This window comes from Fundulus heteroclitus, chromosome 14 (assembly GCF_011125445.2).
Source record: "Fundulus heteroclitus isolate FHET01 chromosome 14, MU-UCD_Fhet_4.1, whole genome shotgun sequence".
NCBI lineage: Eukaryota > Metazoa > Chordata > Actinopteri > Cyprinodontiformes > Fundulidae > Fundulus > Fundulus heteroclitus.
The window spans coordinates 4460240-4484243 of NC_046374.1; the positions used below are offsets into that span (position 1 = coordinate 4460240).

At 41.4% G+C, this 24004-nt stretch overlaps 1 protein-coding gene across 3 annotated transcripts in view; it reads left to right on the plus strand.

Annotated features, from left to right (window-relative positions):
- Positions 1-24004, plus strand: part of rtn3 (reticulon 3) — a 39571-nt gene that overhangs the window by 9428 nt on the left and 6139 nt on the right. Inside the window, exons 2-5 of one of the 3 annotated variants that reach the window (XM_021309540.2) lie at positions 7157-7204; positions 12378-15566; positions 22216-22423; positions 22798-22936. In XM_021309540.2, coding sequence (XP_021165215.2) covers positions 7157-7204; positions 12378-15566; positions 22216-22423; positions 22798-22936 — 3584 coding nt within the window. The remainder of the gene's footprint in view (positions 1-7156; positions 7205-12377; positions 15567-22215; positions 22424-22797; positions 22937-24004) is intronic. The other 2 variants (XM_021309538.2, XM_021309539.2) reach the window with 2 other exon arrangements.

A 24004-nucleotide genomic window follows, 5' to 3' on the forward strand; every position in this document is an offset into this window, starting at 1 on the left:
GGTTGAATTAAGGGTTGTGTTTGAATTCAGTGTTCTTTATTTAAAAATAAGTCATCAAGCAACAGCATAAAATGACCAGGGCTGTACTTAAAATATGTTTTGAATTTTTGATAATTATTGATATCGATCAGTATGATTTCTGTTTTTTTCAATATACTTTATTCTATATCATCCAGCACTAATCCCAACTTGCGAGAACTTTCTTGGAACTGTAAAAGGCCTGAGCCAAACAGCTAGCTGTTCTGTATCCTAAGTGTGAAGCATTTATCTAATTGTAAAATGTCCAGAGCTGCACCATCTGTTATTAACATACAAGGCCACATCCCTTCCTCTTCTCTTACTGCTCATTGCTGTTCTTGATTGGCCAGCAAAATCCTGTGACTTAAACCTGGTAGAGAATCTATGGGTTGAAGAAGATGAGCGACACCAGACCTAACAATGCAGATTACCCGAAGGCAGCTATGCCACGCGGCATTGTTACTATGGGTGGACAATAATTCAATATTGATATTTATTGCGATATAGCTTTATTCAAAAAAGGTGATGTGACATTTCCAATATTTCAATATACATTACAGTCTACGATTTACAGCATTTGTCACTGACTGACGTTCTGGGTTTTATGTCATTTTGTCTTATTTTTTTTAAAGCAAATATCCTAAAATGTTGGTGGAGTTTTATAAACATGGTAAAATAATTGTCATAAGTATGTACAGGCATCTGTTGTGGACATTCTTTGCAGTCTTTCTGAGGCTTTTTTGTTTTATTTTTTGTTTATATTGTTATCGGAATTATATTGTATCGACCAGTATTGGTATTGGCGATATCATCCAGCTCTAATTGATACAGAGATTGATAAAAATGAGACACAACCAAGTATTGAGTGAATAGAAAGAAAGATATTTTTCAAAAGCTTGACATTCTGGTTTGAAATGTCAATTGTTTTTCAACTTATGCAATATTTATATTTTCTTAGACAGAATTTTGGATTTTTTGTTATCTGTAATCATCAAAATTACAAGAAATACAGGCTTGAGACTTTGTATAATGAATTAAAACAAAAACCTAGCAGATTTTAACTATTTTGATTTTTTATTTTTAAGATATAAATGTGTATGCTAATTTTTCTGCTTGTTCAACAATGATTCTGTCGATCTGTTCAAGTAGTTGGGATTTTATGTGATAAAATGCTCTACATGGCTTGTATTGCCTTTCTGAAAGTGCTGTTCTTGTTGTCACCACATAGCTGTGGTGGGTTATGTATGACTGGGACCTAACCAGATGAAGGTTTTTCCCAGTAATCTTTACTAGGTTTACTTTTTAGTCCTACTACCAGATGGCTTGGCCCTCACATTTTCAGCAGTTTCTTGCTGAGACAATTTTTGACGTGCACAGATGAGTGAGAGCAGTCACCAAGGAAGTGGCACACTTCCTAATGAGGCCCTCATTTCTCAAACCATATTACATCAGATGGGTTTGGTTTGTTGGTGAATTATTTGATACATGTCATCTCAGTCAATCTTTGTCATCTTGTGATAAACAGATTGTTGCATCTGTCAGATTGCATGTAGGGATCTGTAGTCTTAATTATGTCCTCTGTTGCTCATCTGCTAAAACCAATGCAATAGGCACAAAGATGTTGTGACTGAAGTTTTTGAGCTGCGTCTCTCAGTCCCAGATCTTCTTTCCCAAAGTTTCGCATGCACACATGCTCATTACTTTAATTTTATAATTTACCATTATGCTGGTTAATGAACCAGCACCTCCATTTCTTCATGTGTTGCCAAGCTGACACTCCTCTCTCCAGTCAGTGCTGGATCACATCATGTCAATGAGGTTAAAAAGGCAATCAGAAAGCCCCAGGGATGGACGGAACAGGACGAAACCCTGGTAGGAAATGCAGGCAGGTCTGCAGAGGTGTCCTTTTTATTCATAGAGTAGGCTGTGGATGCCAAGGCCCCAGGGACAAAGCTGACTGCTAAATACTAACTTTTTGTATGTAACTTACTGTACCACAGGACTGTTCTGTTTATAAAGCAACAAATCTTTATTGATACATAGACAAAGTGTTAAAGCCGGAATTTGGCCCATATCACCCAGTTCTTGCTGCTTCTTTATCTTATTCACATTCTTAAAAAAATCCTTAAATGTTAAACAAGTATTTCCTGATGCTGTGTGACTGTCACAGTTCATCTTGTTAGACTTAGCTGATTGCATTACATTATAATGCTGCGGTGATCCAAAAAGCCACTTTCTATAGCTCATGGATTCTGTTTTAACATGCAAATTTAAAGACAGTGCATCTTAATTATTATTTTATTTTTTTTGAGTCAGTAAGAATGGAGGTAGGAAAACACGCATGTATCCTTCCTCTCGCGGCTAGTTTCACCTAGTAACCTAGGTGAAACTAGCCCTAGCAAGGAGCTACAAGGAATCCCACAATCCCTTGCGTGACTTTGTGTAAGCACAGCCCACCTCATTAATGAAAATGTCCGGAGAGAAGAGAGCGCACACTTTGTAGTTTGACTCGCATCATCCATGTGCATTTCGACATATAATGTTGGAGTTAAACGCTGTTCGAAATCAGCTCAGCAGTCCGTAGCACCTTTCCACGATTTAATTAAACAAAATGGCAATGTTGTCCAGCTTGGAATTTAAGAGGGACTGTCACATTTGATTGACATTTAGATAACACGTTAAAGCATTGATTTACTGTAGCTTTACACAGGCCTTCCTGTGCTTGGTGATTTTCATTTAGATTGGCAACATCACATTGCGTATGTAGGAAGAGTCAGTGGAAACAATTTAAAAGAAAACCCATATTGGATTAGTGCAGTTGGTACCAATGCATGTAATATAGGTTTGTGTGTATTTCCTGTAGACTGAGTAGACTATGGTTTCTCAACGGGGAGGTACCGCCCCCTGGGAGGCGTTATAAATGTTTAGGGGGGCGCTGGTATGTGGGCGCTCAGGCACCGATGGGGGCGCCACAATTTGGCTTGTACAAAGTTCATTTGAACTCTACATTTTAAACTTCCATGGTTTCCCAACTAAAAATAAAGTCTGAGACCAAGAACCCGAGTCTGCTGCTGCCACTGCTGGGTAAAAGGAAGTAAACCCCAACATCACCCCTGGAGATCTCCCCTCTGCTCACTGATTGAGCGGAGAAGCCAAACAGGAACAGTCTCCGTAGTAACGCCCAAACAAATCCACCACAGCAGCAGCAAAACCCAGGAAACACAAACGCTACTTTTGACAGCTGTCACCTTATCTTTGTGGGCTAAAACTTAAATAGCCAATGAAAATTTAGACAAGCATGATAATGTAACCAGGTTTAATCACACACAACATTTCAATCAAACATGGAGGAAAACAGGAAGAACTGCAGACAATACAATGCAAATTATAGAAATTATGGGTTTATTCCATTACCCACAAATGTACACCTGCCAATGTGCCTGCTATGTGAGCATGGTTTCTCTAACAAGGCAATGAAATCCTTCACGGCTACTGGAGAATCTGTCAAAAACATCCTGACAAGGCATCAAAAGACTCTACCTACTTCCAGTCTCTGAGGGATCATCATTCAAGGTGCCCTACAATCAACAGCATGTTCACTAACAGCGTCAACCAGACAGAGAGTGGGTTGGTGGTAGGTGTGGGCGATATGAAGAAAATCTAATATCCCGATATCTTTGGGCTATATCACGATACACGATATATATCGCGATATGTTGAAATAACCTTGAATAACAAATGTTTTTAGCCAAATAGTGCCTAAAGTTGCATTGGTATATCTCATATTAACTTGCCAATTTTTCTTTTGTTTGAAAAATTGATTGCAAAATAAAAAAACAAAAATAAAATGTTTTATTTTACCCATTTTTTTCCCACCACAGTTGCACATAGAAGCTTTTCACAAATTACAATATTGTCACATTAAAGCTCTTTCATGTAGGGCTGGGCGATATGGATTAAAAAATAAATCTCCGATTTTATTATACCAAATCCGATTAATCGATTTTTTTATTTATTTTTTTCCCCTCCTTTTTGTTTAATTAAAGAAATTATTTTAAAACCTTGCTTTTATGTCAAGCATTTCATCAGGGAGTTGACCTGAATTCAAAGTGCAACTAAAAACAAGCTGTGAAACATGCTTGTAAAACAAGATGGCAGCCGTGCCATTATAAACAATGAAAATATAACAAAACATTTGCTGCTAGTGGTATTACACATTGAGCTAAGAACAGGCTTCACTGCACTTGTGAACTTCAAACTAAGTTAAAAAAAAGTAAATAAGTAAATGAAGTACCTTGTATTATGGTAAAAAAAAGTTTCTATTTAACATTTTGACAATACATTTGCATAAACATATAAGCTTATTCTGCATCACATGCTGTTCTCTTCATGGAAACCCAATGAGTGTATTGGCAAAATAAAATCCAGATTTTCCAAAAATGAAATCTTAAAGAATGGTAAATTCGAATTAATCGATTAAATCGATTTTATCGCCCAGCACTACTTTCATGGTCAACACTGGACCTTAAAAAGCAGAACATCCCAGCGGCCAAAAGGGACACCAAGGAAAAATCTGACACAAAATACACCTGAAATAAAAGGTATCATAAAAATGTGACAATCCCAAAAACAAAAGCTTATAGTGACTATAAAATCAAATGACCAGTCGCAGCTACATATTCAGAGCATCTCAAAAATATGTTTTGTAAATTACCGCGTTTTCTTCGACATCCTTCCACTGCCTGAAAAGCTCGCTGTCGCCATAGTTCTTGCTGTCTTGTCAGCGTTAAGTAAGCGCACGGGTTCGTTGTTGTGTGCGCGCGCGCGCCAGAGCACTTTCTGGTTTATAGCAGGAGCGAGTAATGCGTTCACAGCATGTGTGAAAATCTAAACTCATGGTGAATTAAATGCAGCGGCTCAATCTTGCCAAGAAAATTTACATGCGATGGTCGTGATAGTCATTTTAACTATTGCGCGGAGGAAAACTTGAGATACATCGAGTATACTCAATATATCAGCCATCCCTAGTTGGTGGCATCTTGTAATATAGCACTACTCATTGCAAAGGCCAGCTTACCGTTCACTTGGGGGGAGTCTCTTGTTATTCCCACAATAAAGGAGGCGATCTCCACCATCATGCAGCGCAACCCGGCGCCAGTCACCAAGGTCATCCCGCTCAGTAATGACAGTGTGGCCCGCCGCATACACTGGATGCGACCACCACGGCCAACAACAATGTCCTCCTCGTGGCCCATGTCCGCTGTGGGACAGGGTCCGTCTCCTGCTCCTCGCTTTCCCCATGTCATATCTTGTGGAGCAAGGATTCAGCCAACCTCTCCACATGCAAACGAAATATCAGAACTGGCTTAACCTGGTTAGCTCTGGCGCACTCAGGCTAAAACTGACTTCCAAGTGTGCAGATGTGAAAAGCTAGCAGTGGTCGACCAAGCAAAGGACACTTACTAAAGTGCTTTTAGTAACTCAAGGGCTCATTGTCACATTACAACTAAAACATTTCCATGTTGTTTTACCAGTTTCTCCATTTAAGTAATGTACAAACATGACCTACTATGTCTCAGAAACATACATTTTGATGGTAATGTGTAAAATCAATGCTTTAATTTCCTGTAAAATTACCAGATGTGCTCAGCAGCACACCAACTTGTTAGGGGCAACAGTACAGCTCCAGTCCAATAGAAACAGGGATTTTAAAGCTAAACAATGACTTCTCTCGTCATAAAACCTGTGCCAACTGAAGTCCTTCAGTCTTAACACACTGCTTACTACAAGAACACTTAAAGCACCATCACCCTGTAGTTTTTTGGCAAGGCGAGGGTGGTATAAGGATCATGGAATGGTCAGAGGGACATTTGTTCAAAAAAGGTTGAGAACCACTGCCTTAGAGGAAGTTCTGCCTTTCTTTACTCTGCCTCTATCAGTTTGCCTCACACCTCTGGATAAGACTGAGACTTAGCATTGTTGTTTAAAAAGTGAAGGAGTGGTGTGCTGAATTTGACTGAAGGAATGTTGTTGCACCACGCTTAACCTGCCCAGCTTGTGTTAACTCCATTTGAGCTTGGCCCATGGGCAACACCCCACCCTGTCTCTGGGGAAGAAACATTCCCACAGTTGAGGAGAGATCTTTGCAAAGCCTCAAAGAAGAATTCTAGTCAACTAATGACTTCCTCTTTTATAATATATTCAAATGTAGAATGTTAAACGTGGTCCAGTACACTTTTTACAGGGCAGTCCAGTTGTCTAATTGAATAGCTCCCTACAAGTAGGCATAATGTTCATATGGGATTTTTCCTGATCTCGGTTCCTGATTTCTCAAAATGTATTTTTTCCTGATCTCAGACAACTTTCCTTAAAATAGAAAATACTGTTTTTGCCCCATAATTCAAGCTTCATCATCTGTCACCATACATCTCCTTTTTTGCAGCTTTGGGTTTAATGCATTGTAAACCTTTTACGTGGGTTTTATTTAGAGAAACTGCTTCATGTTTTTTATTCGTTTTGATTTAGTTCCACCAGGGTATCGTCATGTAAAAGTTTCAGGATTTGGAAAGTCTACTTGTGTGTTGTAACACTAACCCAAAACTGTAAGAGTAGAGCTTCAGAGAGAGATGGTTGCAGGCGACAGACAGGTGGTCTCATGCTTTAGGAAACGTTAGCCTGTTTGTGATCAAAGCTTTTCCTTTGTACTTCTAAAGGTGAAGCAGCTTAAACCTCCAGTACTCGGTAAGGTGCCATAAAACCTCTGGTAGCCTTTTTACTGTGATTAAATGGTTAATGTATCTCCACCTTTCATAGCATCAAATAATTCATAACGATTAGGTGTTTTTTGTCTGTTTCTTATCTAAACTTTATTGGCTTTGAAATTTTTTGAAATAGGTTTTGGGTCTGAAATGTAGGTGCATGGGTCATTTTTGATTTACAGGTCTAGATATGAAATGCTTGGAGCATTTCTCTTTAACATTGCTCTTCTTCACTCTTAGATCTAAGTTGTATAGCATTTCGAGTTAAGATTGAATAAGTCCTCTCTTGATTTGAATGTCTTTATTTGGATGGGTTTCAGTAGAAGTTTTTTTTCTTCTAGTATGATCATTCTTCTGTCCTTTTTTTCCCATCTTTTCAGATTCCTTTCTTTCCTCTCCGCCTGTATCTCTCATTCAGTCTCCTCAAGGCAAGTCTATGGATTCTTTAATGCTGCTCACCTGCTCTATTCCTGGATATTGTTTTTTTTTTTTTGTTTTTTTTTTTTTTGCTGGCCTGTTGCTTTACTGCTCTTCATCCCTCTTTCTAGTGCCCCTCTCCTGCTTGTGAGGCTGTGAATAAAAATGCCACAAACTAGTTGGTTAAAAATAGCAGCTCCCACCCTGATCACAGCTGCTTCCTCAGCTCAACTAGTCCTGACCCACCTTCTTTATTACAAACATGCTTATCCACATCTATTTCCAGTACTACTAACTCCTAACTGTAATTGGCCAGATAAGGGTCTCCCCAACTTTTCAGGGATTTAAAGCATCAGTAATTTTCTCAGTGTCTCACCTCTGTTGTAACCCGATATGCAACCTTCCCAGCTTATGCCCAAAACAGCCAGCTCAACCTCTGACAGGTTTTCATTGGGAGTTTATTTTAGGCTTGCAAGATGTGCAGCTATGCATGGCTGTGTCCTGAGCAGCAGTAACTCTACAGAAAAGCTTTTAAAGACATTTATATCTATTATACCAGTTAATTGATGCCATTTTTATAACATAGGGCTTATCAAACTAATTAGTTCAAATCACCAGCAGCCATTACCTGCAGTTAGAACCAGTCTGTTCAACTGACGAATCGACACATCTGCTCTTCGCCCATCTTCAGTCCTTAGACCCTAAGCATTGCACCTGGAAAACTTAGCTTCCTGTGATGCCAGGAGCCTAATCCATTTTAGTTTACCAGCTGCTAGCAAGCATTATTTAGGTCAGCATCACTGACTGCAAGTTCAGGATAATCCCAAGATTGCCACCTTATTTTAAGAAAGCAGAGAAGTTCAAGTTCACATTGTGCACAGAAACCTAAAAGTAGAACAGGTTTGTGTCCCGGGAGGTTGTTCCTACCTTCGAGCTGCCCTAGTATCTGCATACCCCTCCCCCAGTATCAGCTATGTCTCCAGAGGATGAGTGGCACTGGAGATACCATCCACCACCTAGTGGTCTGGGCCTTCCATTGCCTGTTGCTCCTCACTCATGTTCCATCCTCGTAGTTGCTTATTGCTCAGTAGGGTTTGTGCATGTCTTAAACCATAAAACATTCAAAGTAAGTTTTCTTTAAGCAGTTGTTACTTTTTTACAGCCTCTTTTTGACCTGTGGATTGTTGCCTTACTATAGCTGCCATGTTTTTCCAGCCACAGTGAAACTGTGTATAACGCCATAGAAAGGCACCATCCCTGTTGACCTTAACTGATTTTTAAGAAGTATTTCATGAATAAAGTTTTGAATTGATAACATTGCTTGAGTTGACAATAACAACGTAAACCAGTGAAATTAACCAAAACATGGTCAGTTGTAAAATCACACAGGCCAGTTTGATAGAAATATTTCCTTGTCCTGCTGTGGATAAGGCAGCATCAAACCAAGTAGATGGGACAACCAGTCAGTCAGTCAGTTTCACCAAGTCCTGTCAGGGATGTAGCAACAGTTCACTTGTGTAAAGAGAATGTTAAGCCAGAATCACTAGTAGAAATAAATCCAAACTATTCCAGATTATTACTTGGTAATTTAACTTGTGAATGTAAATTCTTCTGTTCAGAAAAAATGGAATTCTTTGAAAAAGTAGGAATAATTTTAAAAACTGTTGTTCAGTTGTTGGTCTTCTGAGTAGATTGCTATCCTATAGCTGTGGTATTAAGTGCTGCATCAGCGTTGATGAACTGCCAAAATAGCCTTTCACACTGAAAAATAGAACCTGTTTGTCCAAATCTCAACATATTCTTAGCAATTATTTTGAGACTTGTACACATGGGTCAGTCAAAGTTATTAAGGTATAGTTTGGTTTTAAAAGGTTGGTCCTGATTGCTGTTATTTGAAGTATGGTTCTTTCTGTGAAGTTATCAGTATTGGTGACCTTACCTGCTGTAGAAAGATGTCATAACATTACGAGCTTTTTAGGAAGTGAAATAAATCCTCGGAGAGGTGGAAGCTAACAAGCTAGCCAGACAGTCCGCTTTTGCTGACTTTTGCAATGAAATGGCTGAAATAGAAAACATCAACAATAGCAGAATACAATTGTTTGCAATTGAAATTGAGCTGTTTGACAATTGAATACAATTGTCAAACAGCTCAATTTCAAATTGAGCTGTTTGAGTCCATCTTATGTGTTGAGCTTCAACTCAGTCCGTACCAGCTATGCCAAGAACTACGTACATCTTTGGACCTTCGTAGTTGGACCGCAGCAAATGTATGTTCCTATGCTTTCAAGGTGTGAAGTCATCAGATGAGGCAGATTAATAAGTCATACATCTTCTTAGCTTGATAACGTACCTTCACTCAGAAGCTCACGGTCATATGACATCTTTCTACTCCAGGTACGGCAACTGTTGCTGACAAAAACCTCACAGAATTGCACTTCAAAAACCAAACAGCTAGCATGTTTCTTCATATAGTTCGAGACCAGAGAAAGTGCTGGAAGGAGCATAGAGTAGTGAAGGGCGCCCCCACAGCTGTCAGCTTTGAGCCGATCAAAGAAAATGGGCCCATTTCAATCTCAACCCAGATGACTGGCGTGTCAGTGATGGAGATGCACCTGCAAAGCCTAACAATATACTCTGTAGGTCTTTTTCTTGACTTAGAAAGAGGCTTGTCTTACCATTAAAAGTTGAACTAGTCTATGATTTATTGATGTGGCTGGATACTCAGTGCTTCTGCAGTATGTTTTTTTTTTTTCTAAAACAACTCGTGATTCATTATTCTTGGTCGAATAGCTCTAGGGCTGTGAATGTAATTGTCACAGCACTGTTTGGGAATTTGTTTACAAGCGCAGAGCCAAAAGACTACAGCACTGTTGGTCACTTGGAAAGTCCGTGTTTGTGTCCCAGTTTCAACAAGCCATTGTATTGTGAAGCAGAGGAGGTGGTGGTCCAATTCAAGACAAAGTGAGATAGTCATTTGGGCTCCACTAAAATGGTCCATGTCTACAGATACAAGGGCATGTTGGTGCTTCCCAATTAGTCACGTAACAAGATATTTAAAAAGAAAATGGGAAGCCCAGTGAAAAAGTAATCTTAACAACAAAATAGTAATGACAATTAAACACGGTAGAAAGGCCCAATTCAATCCAGAAAAAAAATACATTTAAATGCTGTATTTGAGTTAAAAAGTAAAGAGTTTATTCTTGAGTAAATATTCCAGTATTTTCCTATCATGAATGGACCGGTGAACTGATCCGTACATTTGGAGCAGCCGCTGCCAAACTTTATCCCCTCTGTGTTTCAGTAGATCAAGACGCCAGCCTAGACTCACCGAGTGGTCTTACTCGGTGTGAATGTTGAGACCATTTTGCTAAAATAGGACCTGTCCATTTTAAACTTTTCAAATCAAATCTGAAAACCAGCCTTCAAACTGACAGAAGGCATCTGACACAGACTGGAAGTATGCAAATTTAAGAACATTAAAAAGATGAGCTGCAAAAGTTTGTAACCTATAGAGATGACTGATCTAGACCAGTTACACGATTCTGTTTCATTGTCCATTCAAGTAGCATTTACTTATGGAGTTGATCAAACATATTGTTGGAAGCGTCCCTCCTTTCACTTTTAGCAGTGGAATTAGATATCCAGTACTTTGGTGTGTTCCTGTTAGACTTTCCTCTCAAAGACAAACTAAGGAACTGCCATAAGATTGTAGATGGACGTTTGTTCCTATCCCTTGATAGCTTTTAGAATTGGTTAATGTTGTATATTCGTACAAAATAGCACCTCCATCTGGTGAATATATTTTGTCATAGCAATTTGACCTGCTTATTTTTATTTTAAAACCGGGACTGCTAATCAGGTCCCAAACATAATTGCCTAAACTACAGGCTTCTTCAGAAGAAAGTCATGCAGAAAGCAAAAGGAAAATGTAAAGATGACCTCGCCCTGAAGCTGAAGAGCTGTCAGTTTAGCAGATCCATCACTGACATTTTGTATATCCCATCTGACTTGGATTGAAGTTGATAAAAGCAGACCTACTTTGATAAAGTTTCCTTAAACAACTTTTTCATATTTGGCTCTTGGTGATTGACTGAATGTGACTGTATTGGCTTATAATTGCATGAAACCTGACAGTAAGTTAAATTTGACTGTAGTGGATTGATTTGTATTGAAATAAACAATGTATTAAAACTTGGGGGCGGGGGTAAATTGGGTAGGATTCAGGATATAAATAAGACTTTTTTTAACATACCTGGGGCCAGATAAATAAACTTTATTTATTTATCTGGCCCTCAGGAGCTGAGTTTTCTTTCAAACGCCTCCAAAAAGGTTTTCATATTTGTCACATGCACCAAGATTAATTTGAGAGTGAAATTCTTTAAAAATAGGGTTCAAAGTTTGAAGTTGACACACCAATGAGATTTTGAACCACAAATCAACTTGTGAACACAGACACTCTCAGGAATTTCTTTAACGTGGCTGACTGGATATATTTCATTGGTAGTTCTCATGGTGCTGAATGCGTTGCACTGTGTACGCTCAGCAGGAATGCAAGATTTTGCTTTGGGGCAGCTATAACAAAATGTGCACAGATCAGTCTGGACATGGACAGGAAATTCTACTGATACTACATTCATGAGTATGTACAGATTACATATTAGCAAATTAATAAACTCACATACTTATGCATATGATCAAACAATTACTGAGATGGTCATGTCAGTTTGTTTTAAATCTTTAGTTGCCTGAATGGCAGAGGAAGTTTGAGAAAATTGCCCCTTTTACAGACATTCTGTTTTTGCTACTTAACCATATGCTAAATAGAAACAAACCAATGCAGTCAAAAAGAAACTGTTTGAACCTACAAGTATTTACTGTGTCTAGCTATATACATTTGTTATGCAATATTGCATAGTCATAGCCACACTGTTCATAAGAGAGATAAGTTGTCAGGTTGATTGCTTCATGATGCTTAGTTTAGATTCTAAGTAGTTAAGAGAAGCATGCAAAATTGAGAAACCATCTCTATAGTTTTTACATTTTCATGATGCTATGCATGAATGCTTGGGCTGCTACCTTAAGGCATAGCCTAATGGTAATAGAAGTGCATGGAAGCTCAGTAGTAGTGACTCTCAATCTCCCCACTTTTGTCCTCTTCACTTTTGCCTGTTCATAATGATGCAGACAAGAGAGGGGTCCTGGGTTCTGACAAGTCCACTGAAGCTGTAGCCACATCATTGCGCTTTTCTTCCCAACCAGGCTCATTCTCCCCCAGTAATTACAGCAGTGACACATCTCCAACAGATGGACAAGATTCCCCAATAAAGGTGTCTCCTGTTTCAGAACGGATTAAGGCACTAGAAGCTCTTGCAGCCAAAAAAAAGGAACCTGATTTTAGGGGTAATGGAACTTTCACTCACTACAGGGAACGACACAATGATAAATCTGTTGTCGAGGGGCCCAAATCTCCCACAGAAGGCTCCAAATACACAGCTGAAGGACCCAAATCTCCCACAGAAGGCTCCAAATTCACAGCTGAAGGACCCAAATCTCCCACAGAAGGCTCCAAATTCACAGCTGAAGGTCCCAAATCTCCCACAGAAGGCTCCAAATTCACAGCTGAAGGTCCCAAATCTCCCACAGAAGGCTCCAAATTCACAGCTGAAGGTCCCAAATCTCCCACAGAAGGCTCCAAATTCACAGCTGAAGGTCCCAAATCTCCCACAGAAGGCTCCAAATTCACAGCTGAAGGTCCCAAATCTCCCACAGAAGGCTCCAAATTCACAGCTGAAGGTCCCAAATCTCCCACAGAAGGCTCCAAATTCACAGCTGAAGGTCCCAAATCTCCCACAGAAGGCTCCAAATTCACAGCTGAAGGTCCCAAATCTCCCACAGAAGGCTCCAAATTCACAGCTGAAGGCCCCAAATCTCCCACAGAAGACTCCACATTCACAGCTGAAGGCCCCAAATCTCCCACAGAAGGCTCCAAATTCACAGCTGAGGGCCCCAAATCTCCCACAGAAGGCTCCAAATTCACAGCTGAAGGGCCCAAATCTCCCACCGAGGGCTCCAAATGTGCAGTTGACATGCCCAGATCTCAAGCTGAGGGTCCCAAATCGCCAGATGAAAAAATTACACAAGCTCCTCAGAAAATGGAAGATTCAGCTGATAAGGAGTCACCAGAATCACCATTTGAAATCCTTGGAGACTTGAAGCATGTTGGTGAATTTGAAGAGACAGAACAGTGGATGAAGGCACATTTACCTCCTGTGCCAGATTTTGATGCTGCTGGCTTAATCAAAAGCACTAATTTGAGCTCGATGAAGGAGACGGACACAGATATGTCGGCTACCTTTGCTGATGTTCCTGATGCTTTCATGGATTGTCCTGTTGAAAGCCCAAAACCAAAAGAGCTTGTTGGTGAACAGAAAAAAATGGGAGTTGAAGAGTTTGATGTTAGCTTTTTGCCAACTGCTTACATGTGGGATCATCAGGAAAAATCAAGTCCAGAAGATTCATCTAATCTTGACATGGCGACGACAGCTTCACCTGCACCTCCTGCAGGCTTTGGTTCCACATCTCCTCCTTCATCCCCTCCAGCTTGCACTGCTGCTAATCAGAACGTTTCTAAAGAGATGAAAGGCATTTGGGCTGGGGAATTGGAGCAGCCAGAGGCAAATGAAGGAGACAGTTCAGGAGAGTCAGATGATACGGTCATTGAAGATCATGTTGTTGAACATGGGTCTGCTTCATCTCAATCTTTGGATCAAAATTCTATTGATGAGACCACATCCCCTACATGCGCAGCTTCTGATCTTTCCACCACTGAAAAAGAGGCAATCCCGCCAAAGTTTGAGAGAAAACTAATGCAGGTTCCAACCATAAACGTAATTGAGACTGATGAGCCCAATTACAGTGAAGAGGAGATGGAACCCGAGGAAGATGAAGACAATGAGGATGTAAAAGGACCAGACATGGGCCCCATAAGCACCTCAGAACCAGACCCAGAAAATGCTGAAAATAAAGTTCCCAGAGCACGGCCATTAGAAACTGAATTTATGGAAGGTTATTCACCTCCATCCTCACCTGTAGACTCAGAGTCTGAATACTCCCCAAAACACAAGATCATCAAGCCTACTTCTGAAACGGGTGATACGACTTCTGCCTTAAAATCGGATGTCTTTCCCAATCCAACAGGCTCAGTGGACTTACAGCCTGACAAATCGCAGTCCATTTCAAATGAAATTAGCAATCCAACTTCCATTTTTGTTGTTGACAATGAAGAAGTGGATTTCCCAGACAATGACGATGATTGGTCAGATGAAGCCCAGGAAATTCTGTTTAAATCCCCCACAACTGATCTGTCATCTCAAGAATCAGCTCCTTGCCGCCAGCCTTCGGACAAAGAAAATAGCAATACAGCTGCAGAAGAGGATTACATAAAACCTGTTCCTCCTCATATTTCCAGCTTCATGCAGGATGATATTTATGACAGACAGTCCTTTGATTATGACTTTGATATAAGCTCTTCCCTGGATCACATGGAAGTTAAAAAGTTAAACAATGCTAAGGAACGTTTTTTGTCTGATCCTGTTCAAATTGATGATGCCGAAGACAAACTGGATTTGGACAGCGCCATTTCCCTCAATGGTGATGACATTACCAAGTCTGATAGTCAGCCATCTTTAGAAGATTATCCTGAAAACCCATATTCCTGTTTCCAACATGAAACAATAACCAGAGTTGAGGGACAAGACGTTATTAAGAAGACCATTGCCAGCATTGATGCAGATAATATGGAAAATAGCAACATACTTCCATCTCAGAAACCAGTTTCACACATTCAACAAGATCCCAAAACCGGTCACAATGCAGATGAGACAAAATGCAGTCCAGACAGAACCGTCACTGGCAACCCAGCTTCTGAACCTATTGATAGTTTTGTGGAGTTCATGAGAGAGTGTCTGAAATCAAAGCAGGATGAAGAAGCTGACCTTGTGGATCAGGGGCTGCCATACGATGAGCCCAGCAAGGTTGTTTCTTCTGTCTCCCAGGCTTCTCCAGGCATGGTGGTGGATTTTGATCAAGAACATCTTACAATCAGTGCTCTCAAAGATCTAGGCATTAGCCAAGAAGAAGTGGAGGAGTCGGTGAATCCTCAGTGTGAAGTCACAGAACAGAATCAACCAAAGTCAGATGTTACCCCTACACAGCCATCATGCTTCTCCTCAGACACCAAACATCCTTGTTCCCAAAGCGACCGTGTGTTTGACGGCACATATTCCAGTGAGGTGGAAGCCATAGACGAATGGGTAGCTGAAGCCTACCATCTTGCAGAGCATGTCTTGACAGCTATACTAACCCACTTATCAGGTAACATTTCTTCCCTCTGGGCAGTAGGCCTGCTAACTTCATGCACTCCCCTCAGCGGGACCCTCATAGATAATTTTCTTGCTCAGTTTAGCACCACACACACACACACACACACACACACACACACACACACACACACACACACACACACACACACTCCATGTGGAATAGGAATGTTCACTTTGAACTCTTGAAGATGTATGTAATTACCATCTCCATACTCTTACAATGGAGATGTTATAGGAAATGTACTAGGTTTTTAGGTTTAACACTAATTTTAAAGGGAAAACTTGTTGCTTTGGTTGAATACTGTAAACAGAAAATATCGAAATAAAAAGGAAAAAAACGAAAATGTTCGAGATTAGTTTTTCCAAGCACAGCTCTGGTCCTCGAATATAAAGCTTACAAGTGTAAGGCCACTTGTACAAAGCATTGGAGCATCAATTAGTTTTAGAAAATTTTCATTAGATAAAACGTCGCTAAAGTTTATCGTTCAAAATAAATGTCTGAAACCAAAAAGTTTGATTCCCCTTATCTATTCCTTTGGCAAAGTACACAGCTGACTACCGACTGTTATTATTACCACATCTTTATCGGTTATGCAGTTGATGTTATGCTGTCTACATATCCTGGTCATTATTTTGAAAAATTAGTGCATATCTGTTGAAATCCTGGTTTTGTGTCTAAAATTGTCAGTATGGAGTCCTCCTTGGGTTAAACGGTGCTCTTGCAGTGAATTTCGAATTAACATTGCTTTCGGTTGACCTGACATAATGCAGTACAGAGCTACCATAATACGTTGGTAGCTCTGCCGCTCTGGGGTATAAAGTCAGCTCAATTTAAAAAAAAAAAAAAAAAAAAAAAACACCACTCCCTCCATCTTGTGCTTCCATAGCGAGTACTGTTGCACTTTTCAAACCCTCTTGAGACTTCTTCACAAAAGCGACTAAAAACAAATATACCGACTTTTTGTGTTATTGGCAAATTTACATGAAAGCACTCAATTATTCTGCTGTTAATGTCTTGAGGCAGCCGGGAAGGGGCTGGTGTAAGACTTTGGATATTGGACATTTGTGCTCTGCGGCTTCAACAGTCCGCCAGAAGACGGAGAGCGGCAGCCCCATATCAGCCTCCCTTTATCGGCTCGAACAGGAGGCAGACGCCACTGAAGCCATGGAGCACGAATATCCACTATCCAACCTAGAAGTAACTTCACCACGGTTGCTGTGAACTTCCCTCTCTGCCTTCCTTTGTATTGAAACCTGCTTGCTGCAGTCAGAGCAAGAAGAAGAGTAACAATTCTTTGTCCACATTGCAAATGAATCATGATGCGCAAAGCTGCCGGTGATCCCGTCTGGATTACAAAGTGGAAAATAAATATAATTTATAACTGGACTGATCCCGTCCATCACTGCCTCTGCAGCACCTGCTTTGGGCTTCACTGAGTCAGCGCCTTGAGCAAGTGGCTCTGGCCTGTTTGGCTCCACAAACCCTCCCTCAAACTCCGGGAACAAGTGGGTGGGGGGGGGGGGGGGGATCCTCCACCGCAAAAGACCAAACCATGGTGTAACTACAAGCATAGCTCTGTTCACTCTCCATAATTTAATGTGGCAAATCAAGCTTGCGGGTTCTTCCCCCATGCTCAACACAGCCCCCTCCCCTCCTGTTCCTGCGTATCCCGCCCACTTTAGCCTACTTTAATCAAAAAAATACTAATTAGCTGTAAACATTTACAGCAATGTTTAACGGTTCTATATCATGCAAAAAAATAGAGTAGGTCCTCTCTTAACTGGTTCTTTGTTGAAACATTTTGTCTTTTCAAGAGACTTTTTCAGTCTGAAGAGTTAAAGGTAAACTCGACCTTATAAGCAGTACCTTTGCATAGTGGATCAACAAGACACAAGCTGTGTTTCCATCCAATGCGCATTGAAAAAGGTTGATGGAAGAGCGTCTATAAACAGACTTTGTCTTCCAACTTCATATAAGCAATGTACATTTGAGCTAAATGACACTGTTGATATGACAACAAAGCTTGACAAAGTTTAAAGGTGCATTCACATCGAACGCGTACAAGGTGAATTTTTTCATGTTGATCGCCTGCAGTTGGTCGCTTGATATTAAGGTTTTCTTGTAAACGATTTACCGGGACAATGCAGTGAAATTCTGCCTGGCTCACTTCAATGCGTCATCAAGCTGTAGGAGCATCTATCAGGCGCCAGTAACCTACACGCCCGTTCCTGGGCGTGTAGGTTACTGGGCAGGAATAGCTTGGTCAAGGTAGGTAATTCCTGGAGGGGGCAGGTAATGACCGCTCTATGTAGACAGTCATGGACCACTTGTTTTCCAGGACAGGGAGGGTCTACTCAAACATGCATTATTCAAGCAAACTACCACTTTGGGCATGATTTTGATTAAAGAACAGCATTATGACACTGTTAAAAGCTCAAAAAGTAGATTTTTGCCCAAATATGCCCTTTAAACAAATGGTAGATGTTGAAAACGTATCATGTTGTATAAAGAGAATCTGTTGGCGATAACCTTTTTAAATAAAGGTGCTTAATTGTTAACATATTTCATCAACATCTGGCGAGCACCAACTTGGCCCAGAGCGTTCAGCTGTCAAATCATGACTGTACATGTACATCCCCAAAGACCAAAATGCAGGAATGCAATTGTAGAAGATATTTGTTAGACAATCTTAATGCTTAACTTGTAATCATGCTAAAACGACAAATTCCTTATAACAGAGGCCAGTCAAAGTATAAAAAGAGAAGTAATTCCTTATACCAAAATCACTGTTAGAGTTGGACTTGGGCAGTATTGTATTGCCTTGACTTTAGAAAAGCTTGCTGTGTATTTCCTCTTGCATTCATTATGAAACCCAATATCCAGTAAAACATGATGTGAATGACATCATAGCTTAGTTTGAGACTAAAGCTACATGTCATCCTCAGAAAATGGATCCCGTGACCCTCTCCTGCCCCTCTGTCCTTTCCAGCTTGCCAGTGGTCTTCCACCAGAGAGGGAGTTGGTGCCCAGTGTTTGTTGATCAGAACCATGAAAGTTACACAGTGGTACAGTCAATCCCCAGGTCAGGTTTCTGGCCATAACACACTTGGTAGTGTTGAAGCACGGTGCAGAAAATCAAAGTTGAGAGCACAGCTTGCAGCCGTCTTGGTGCACAGTTATTTTGGTGCTGCCATTTTATACTTGGGCTTCAACAAGATGCCATCTGAGGGGATAGTTTGCCTCCAGCTCATTTATCTGCTGCTTTTCTTTTTATTCCGTATGAGAGCAGTTTGAAATAAGTTTGTTTCCATGGTTACTCAGATCAGGGCTTTTTCCAACATGTTTGACCGTAGCAAACAAGGTATTCATTCCCTCCACACACACACACACACACACACACAGCTGCAGGTATGCAGACAGTAATCCTGACATTCACTGGACGACATGTGGAACCCAAGAGCTGACCCAGCATACAACTGTGGGCTGGGCCTCCTGCAATTAGAGCAGAGGATAGATGGCAGAGCTTAAAGGAAATGTCAGTTGGAGCTGAGTATCTTTTTTGTGGCCTAACAGGGGTGTGTGGGTTCAGCATCATCGAAGCACAACAGTAGTGTGAAGGAGACTTGCATTATCTGCGTGTAACTGTACTGGAGAAGGGATTTCTGCCTCAAGGTGTCCTGTTGAGTAGGTGTGAGCATATTAATGAGGTCTTGCAATTCTTAAAGATTCAGTGTCTGGCAGTTTCTGAAAATAAATTTTAGTAGTTATTGTTTTATTATTAAATTATTTTCATTTGTCTTAGTATCTGTTTCAATAGAAACTTTTCTTAGAAACTGGAGTTCTGATTTGAAACTGCCATTTTTATTGAAGCCATCGTATACAAAACCATATTGTGATGATCTTTTTGGCCATATCACTCAGCTGTAGCTTAAATGCCTGGGCAGAAAATACAGGTTTAGAGTTGATATAATAAGGATTCCCATTGTTATAAAATAGGTGCATAAATTAGCAAAGGGCTGAAGTGATCCAGAGATGCTTCTATGAAGACAAAACGGCTACATTTTTAATTCAACTCAACTAATTAAACCCGGCTAAACAAACAGAACACAACTGACATAAAAAATGATCCACAAGGATGTAGAAAGAATGCTGACCATATGGAACCAATAGGGCTAACTACAAAAGGCATGAGGGTTGCATACTTGAATGTTTTGTGCTCATCACACCCAGTAATATGTACAACAGATTTAGTGTGGATGACCCAGTCAGAGACATGGCACTAGAGAAAGACAGCAGACTAGTCGCCTCCAGCACTTCTCATGTCTTGCATGTTTGTCCGAACTGTTAAAGGATAAAATGGGGCGATAATATTGGCCCCTGATGTGTTGTTCAGTGCAGTCACAACCACACCACTGAATTACCTGTTTTAGGATGCAGCTCCAGGATGGTCAGGATTTCCGCTCAGCAGTCTGAAATTGACCCGTTTTCCCTGAGTGGCTCAGTCACTGGCTGATTGATTGGTCCGTCACTACAAACATATCTACATCCAAAACTCCGGCTCCCCAACATAAAATCACTTCTAAAAGCTAGTTTGCTGCAAGCTGCTTCCATAGGGCCATATATATCACAAAAGACGCTTTAAACAACCCTGAAATCCTAGTTGGCACTAGGCAGAGCTGATCGTTTGTACCTCCTGTGTGTGTTTGCCTTTGGCTCCTGTCTGTTTGCACTGAGGACTGCAGCGACGTTTGTGAGTTTCTATATTTAAAAGGAGAACTCTGAAAGTAGGCCGCTTTGCCTCCGCAGAGTACAGTGAGGGTGAGGGAGAGAGAAGAATAAGGCCCGTTGAACTCTGGCTGCTTCCCTGTGGGCACAGACAGCAAAGCATGCTGGTAGGAGACCCAAACCCATACAGTACAGCAAAACCTTGTTCCCTGCTAACTGTAAATACTGCCTTTTTTAATGGCAGGAAAGCAGGATTTATAAGAAGTGATCCATGCAACATCAAGTCTGAACAGCTGAGGTGACATTATGCACCTTTTAAAATTGGATTTAGTTCTGGTGAAGTCAGATGTCTGTATAGATCCAGTTCTCTCCATCCTCTTAGGTCCTGGAATAAAAGGAACCTGGGCTTCTTCATCCCAGTGGATGTCCTGAACAGATGCACATAGAACCAACCTGCCACAGCTTTACTCTCCTAAAATGCTGACTGACAGAGGGGCGGTAGAACTGAGCTGCATAGAGCCCCAGGGACATTAGGCCACGTGGTTTCTCCACTACCACCCACATACGGCTGTTTAAAACCTTGTTTCCACAAACTCAGGGAAGGGATTGCAGAAAGGGGCAACCCAATTTAGCCTTGCATAACCACCTTAGACCCGAGCTGTTACATCGACATGTAGGGCTTCCTCGCCTTAGGTATTCTGGGGTGCAGATGGCATTTTTGGAACATGGTAACGTATTATTTGCTCGCCAAAGCTAAATAAACCATTGTTCTCTATGTAAAGAAGCCAATGTTTAGCATTCTGACCTTACTCACCTCTGGTTCAGACAGATCCAGCTCTTTCATAGGTAGAATTATTAGAATACACTAGAAATTATTTGTATTGACCCCCAGTGGGAAAGTTCAAGTACACCAGCAGCAAAGTAATGGGCTGATGGCTCTAGTTCTTTTTCTGATTGGTTCTACGTAAAAAACTCCCTCCTTTTGTTGAGAATTGTAATTTTAAATATGACTCATTAGGGATGTGCAAATCGGAAATCCCTTTTTGTACCAGTCTTTTGTAACATTTGCTCTATACCAAAACCCAATCCCAACTTAATAAAATCGGTGTCTTGTGTATCCCATAAACCCCAGCAGCTTCAAAGTGCATTAAAAGAACACGTGACATCTCATTTTTAAATGCTCCACAGTACTACTGAGAGGGTGTCATTCTTAAAGCACCAAGACATCCATGATGCTGCAGCGTCTGTGATTCCTGGCAGCAAAGTACTTTTGTCCCAGCTGGAGGTTCTCCAGGACAGCTGCAGTAAGCTGCTCCAACACTTTTAACTTACTTAAGAAAGCTGCTGCAATTCTCTGACAACTGGTTGCACACAGCACTCATGGCTAAATGGACATCTGACTCAGCACTTAACCACCTCTCCTTTCTTCTGATGGCTAACGCCAGCATCACCGCTTCCTGTGTTGCTATGACGCGTTGGGAATTGGGCTTGTAACATTTCTGGGTGGGTGCAGGTAATCCTGTGCAGAACTAACATGATCGATTGAGCTGAATGCAGCTGTAGCCCGGTCCCACGGTGGCCAGAGCGGGTCACATGACCCAGACGGCCAGGAAGGCTCAGCAGGCAGTACAGCTTCTTCATTCTGAATAACTCTGCAAGGGTGGAAAAACACTTAAATTGTCAGAGAAAACTGATTTATGTTGATTTCTCATATCAACATAAAACCGGACTGAGTTCCAAACCTTGGTCACTCAGAACATGACTTCCTGACTCACTGGGTTTGCACATAATCGCACAGCCAGAGCGTTTATCAAGACCCCGGTCTGATCTCTGGAGCAGACCGGGGCAGCCCTACTGTTTAGTTTAAGGCCAGTAGGTCACACCGTAGTCTAACGCGCCTCTTACCTCCCCACAGTTCACTCTTTGATCCACTGGCGGGACCCGAAGAAGTCGGGTGTGGTGTTCGGCCTGTCCCTGCTCCTGCTGCTGTCGTTGGCAGCCTTCAGTGTCATCAGCGTGATCTCCTACCTGCTGCTCGCCCTGCTCTGCGTCACCATCACCTTCCGCATCTACAAGTCTGTCATCCAGGCCGTGCAGAAGTCTAACGACGGACACCCATTCAAGTAAGACCAAGACCTACCATTGTTTTCTCTACAGGACTCATGTTGGGACGTCGGCCATAAAACAAAACTAAAGAGGGCTTAATCAGGCTCGTACATGACGATACCAGCACTTTCACAGCTTAATATTGTAACCGTACTGAGCTGTGCGCACAAAAGCAACCCCCCCCCCCCCCCCCCCTCCTTAATGAGTCGATGATTGTCATGAAAATATCTCCTGAATCCTGTGTTTAGCTGTGTCTAAGGGCTGCTGGGCTTAGTGTAAAGCCTTCTCACCACAGGCTGGTTATTTAGGGATCTCTGTTGCTTTTCTGCTTCAACACTCAGCCTCATTTTGTGGTCTCATTTTCTTCCCTCCTCCCAATTTTTCTCCGCAGAGCGCTGATAGAGAAGGATGTCAGCATCCCTCCAGAGACCTTCCGCAAGCACGTGGACACCAGTCTGGCCCACATCAACCGAGCCCTCAAGCAGATGAGCCACCTGTTTTTGGTTGAGGACCTTGTGGACTCTCTAAAGGTGAAGAGCAGCAGCACTATCTATCTTCCTGGGTTCTCATCGTTTCCTCTGCATTTTACAGAAATCCAGTTCCGTTGTGTCTCATCAAGGCCAGTCTCACAGGGGCAGTCTTTTTATAGTCGCTCAGCAGGAGTTAATCTTCCTGAAATCATTTCTGCTTGAAAAAATAAACCCCCAGGGACAAGAAGGCAGTTACGATGCCTGATAACAGGACTGCAGTTTAAACTGCTGTCAGAGAGCAGCTTTCAGTCCAGCTGGTACTGAATGTAGATGAGCGTGACTGTTGGTATGGGGGCAAAAAAACCATCAAAGCCCTACAGTAGGTCTCACTGCATCATTAAATTACAATGTGGAGGGTTAGTTGGTTCAAATCTCCCAAAGGGCCACATCACTACACATTCATAGTATTAATGGCTAGGTCAGAGACTGAGCTATTCTAGAAATGAATTTAATAAGCTCTAAATGAAGGTTTTATTGACAGCTGGTGATGGGAGTCACTGCAGCTGAACAAACCGTAGGAGGCTGCTCCTTTGTTCTTCTTTATGAAGCAGGGTACAGCAGGCACTCAGCCAGAAGGTGAAACTGATGAATCACTGGTTCAGCTGCATTCCTGGCCTCACCTAAGGTGATGACTAGACTGTGTTTGTAGAGACATTTGTCATCGGTTATTTGGGAGGGGCACGCTCGCTTTCAGATGATTGTGTTCAGGTATCTGGCACCTCCCATGCAGCTCTTGGCTAACATGGTCGGGCTTTGACTCTGACAGAGGGAGCTTCACCTGTGACTTGTCTGTCAGTACCCTCTGGCTTTGCTTACATTTCTTTTTATTTTATCAGAAATAGCCACATTGTTCCATCACAATGATAGAACATCCAATTCCTAGTTATTTTTTGTTTCTTCTGATTGATATGTGGAATTAGTTGTTTTTCTTTTTTTAGTCAATATGCAACCAAAGTTGCTGTTCTCTGGGAACACATCTGGGTCCTACAGATGCTGTGGTTTCGGTTTGCTTCCAAATGGACCGTGGTGTGGTTCGCTTCTGGTTTGAATGCTAGACGGCCTCGAGCT